At 37.1% G+C, this 2,844-nt stretch overlaps 1 protein-coding gene across 2 annotated transcripts in view; it reads right to left on the bottom strand.

Moving 5' to 3' along the window:
* Window positions 1-316: 316 nt before the first annotated feature.
* The window catches only part of LOC108371396 (transcription factor grauzone-like), a 16,601-nt gene continuing 14,073 nt past the window's right edge, over window positions 317-2,844 (bottom strand). For both annotated transcript variants that reach the window (XM_017626944.1, XM_017626945.1), the window contains exon 6: window positions 317-708. In XM_017626944.1, the coding sequence (XP_017482433.1) occupies window positions 490-708 (219 nt within the window). In that variant the 3' untranslated portion in view covers window positions 317-489. The remainder of the gene's footprint in view (window positions 709-2,844) is intronic.

Here is a 2,844-nt window from a genome sequence, read left to right as displayed (position 1 = left end):
ACATACATTCCTATGATCCATCCAAATCATTTACACTAATATTAGTACCTTTTCCAAAGCCGGATTTATTTTTTCCCCCTTTCTACTACTTTTAAAATACATGCCACAATTAAGACAGTTTACCATTTGTGGAGTTCGTACTGACATCACCTTCTCTTATTCCACCATGGTCGTAACTAATATTTTTTTTTTTTATAAAACGATGTGGGGAGTGGTGGAAATGCAATGAAATCCATCATATCAATCAATTTGAATTTTGAATTTTTTATAAGTTACGTCCTTTTCCATATCAGCGACGATGTTTGTTACGTCTTTCTGTATTTTAGGTGACGATATGTAAATCCATAACTGGACACCTCACATAAGTCTCATATCGTTAAAAGAGTTGGATTCAACTCGGTTAGCACATGCGCATTTTGTTAGAGAATGCTGCTGGAATCACAGGGCCCTTCTAGGAAATTTAAACGGAAATATGCGCAAATTTCTAAATCAATCGTTTAAATTTGTAGGTATGCCTGGTTGCGCCTCTATGTTGTGAGTTTTGTTTAAAACACTCAATGTATATTCATTTGGTTGCGCGTATTTGCGCACCCATTCATCGGAGTGACTGTGTATTTTGTGTTTGTGCATATTCGCATTCGACCGGAACGTCTTTGGGCAGAACGAACAAGTATACAAATCGACACCAGTATGAGTGGCTTCATGCTCCTGAAAATAAATAATAATAATCGATAATAAGTAAAGAAGTCCAAGTTTAGCCAATGCCGAGCTTTGTATAGGCTGTGTTCAGAAATGTATCATGCCAAGGCATCAGTCTCTTTTATTCCTAAACTCTCAATTGATGGAAATGCCTTATTTGCGCAACTATGTTCTAATTCGACATTTAGCCGTGGGTCCGCATATTGGACATTTCCACCAATTATAGTGTAGAAACAAGAGACTGATGCTTTGGCTTGATGCATTTCTGAAAACAGGGATACCCAGCGCACATGTACATAAAATGTATTTTCTATTGCCGGTTTCTATAAATTTCCGTGAAATAAGAGGCAATACGTATAACTCGTCAAAAGATTCATATAGCCATAACTCCTCCCTAAAATGTTATAAAGTAAATTATTTGTTTAATAAGAAATTACACCAAATATTAGTCAAGCAAATTTCTAAAAATTCTAAAAATTATATTGAAGGTAGGCATGGTTTGCGTCCGATTTCAAAATTTTTACTCAAAAAAATCTGTGTGCCATTCTTGGGATAAATTACTGATTAACATACATATGTAAAGGTGATAAAATGCAATATCGCGCAAAGAAAATACTTTATGTATATAATTTACAAACAAGAGTATATTTGTTTTATGCACTTATATGTCGCTTCCTGTGAGGATGTTAGCTTCGTATTCGTATTGCATATAAAGTGCTTTTACCGGATTTTTAATTAAAAATTAAAATAAAGTGTAATTCAGCAAAATTAATAAAATCAAATGAAATTAAGGTTTAATGTCTAACCTACCCCCTACATATCGTCGTTTAAAGTACAAAACCGCGTATCAACAAAATGAAAAACCGCGTATCAAGATAATGCCTAACCGCGTATGTGAATTATGTAAATTATCTTCTAGAGAGTAAAAACACTCATTTTTCAAAATGGTTCTCTTTTTTATAAAGCGATCGCATACCTGACCAGTATATTTCAGGACGAATGGATAAGTATTGTGTCAAGAGCTTGTGTGAGCAAATCCAATTTTTGGCAGCTAATGCCAGTTACGCGGTTTAGCAAAATGACGATATGCGGTTTGGTACTTTAAACGACGATAAGTAGCTGAATCGCCCAATGCTTTGCCGAAACGTACATAGATATTTACACATCTACTGTTTCATGAGTACCCGGTATGCATAAACAGCTATGGCTTATTTGAATTATCTTTTCATTCTAAGCAGTTTGGTATACAACACCCTATGGTGATCCAAAATAACCAACCTAACGAATTTACGGCCTTAAAGGACCTATTTACTGAGAAGTAAATTCCCCCATTTGCAAAAAAAATTTATATTTCAATTTTAAAAGTTGTCAGATTAGGTTAGGTTAGGAGGGCGTGTGTGGAATAATCCATACTTTCACTCGGAGACAGAACTGTCCATTGAGTGCCCTCTTTTAGTGAGTATCAGGAGGAGGCACGTACCTATATCGAAAGAGCACCTTTAAGTCATTATTTTACTGAACCAATTACTATCCCTGATGAAGCCGAGGAGATCCAACAGTTCCTCCTGCGCTACTTCGCCCAGACTGTTGAAAAAGCGTGAACCCAAGTACTTGAGTCGCTGCGTCTGTAGACCTGGACATCGACACGGATAGTGGTCAATTGACTCTTCCTGATCCTCATCATGGCAGCCTCTGCAAAGAGTAATCGTTGGAATTCGCCACGAGCATTGGTGCTATAGCACAGTGTCCTGTGATGACGCCGGTAAAGAGTTTTACTGCAGATCGATTGAGTTTCGGTATGTCCCTTGTCTTTTCCCTACTCAGCTGCGGCCATAATAATCTTTTGGTCTCCAGTCTTCCCGTTTGTTCCACAAGTCACGGCCAAAGGTGCCGGTGGACATTTGAAATTTCCATGAAAATAACATGTAAAACAAGTAAGAAAGTCTAAGTTCGGGCGGAGCCGAACATTAAATACCCGGCGCAAGTATTAAATATATGTTTTTTCACCTTTCCGAAACCTTCCGCTAGATGGTAAGCCGGGGTGTATCAATTTTGAGTAAATTAGCGTCCTTCAATTTCGAAATATTGAAGTTTCAAGCATTTCTGAAATTTACCGTTATATGAGAAGCGGCCGTTATTTTAGTC

The sequence above is a fragment of the Rhagoletis zephyria genome, unplaced genomic scaffold, assembly GCF_001687245.7.
Source record: "Rhagoletis zephyria isolate East Lansing unplaced genomic scaffold, Rhagoletis_zephyria_1.1 Rzeph_scaffold_04946, whole genome shotgun sequence".
Taxonomy (NCBI): Eukaryota; Metazoa; Arthropoda; class Insecta; order Diptera; family Tephritidae; genus Rhagoletis; species Rhagoletis zephyria.
This window is presented reverse-complemented; position numbering and strand designations above follow the sequence as displayed.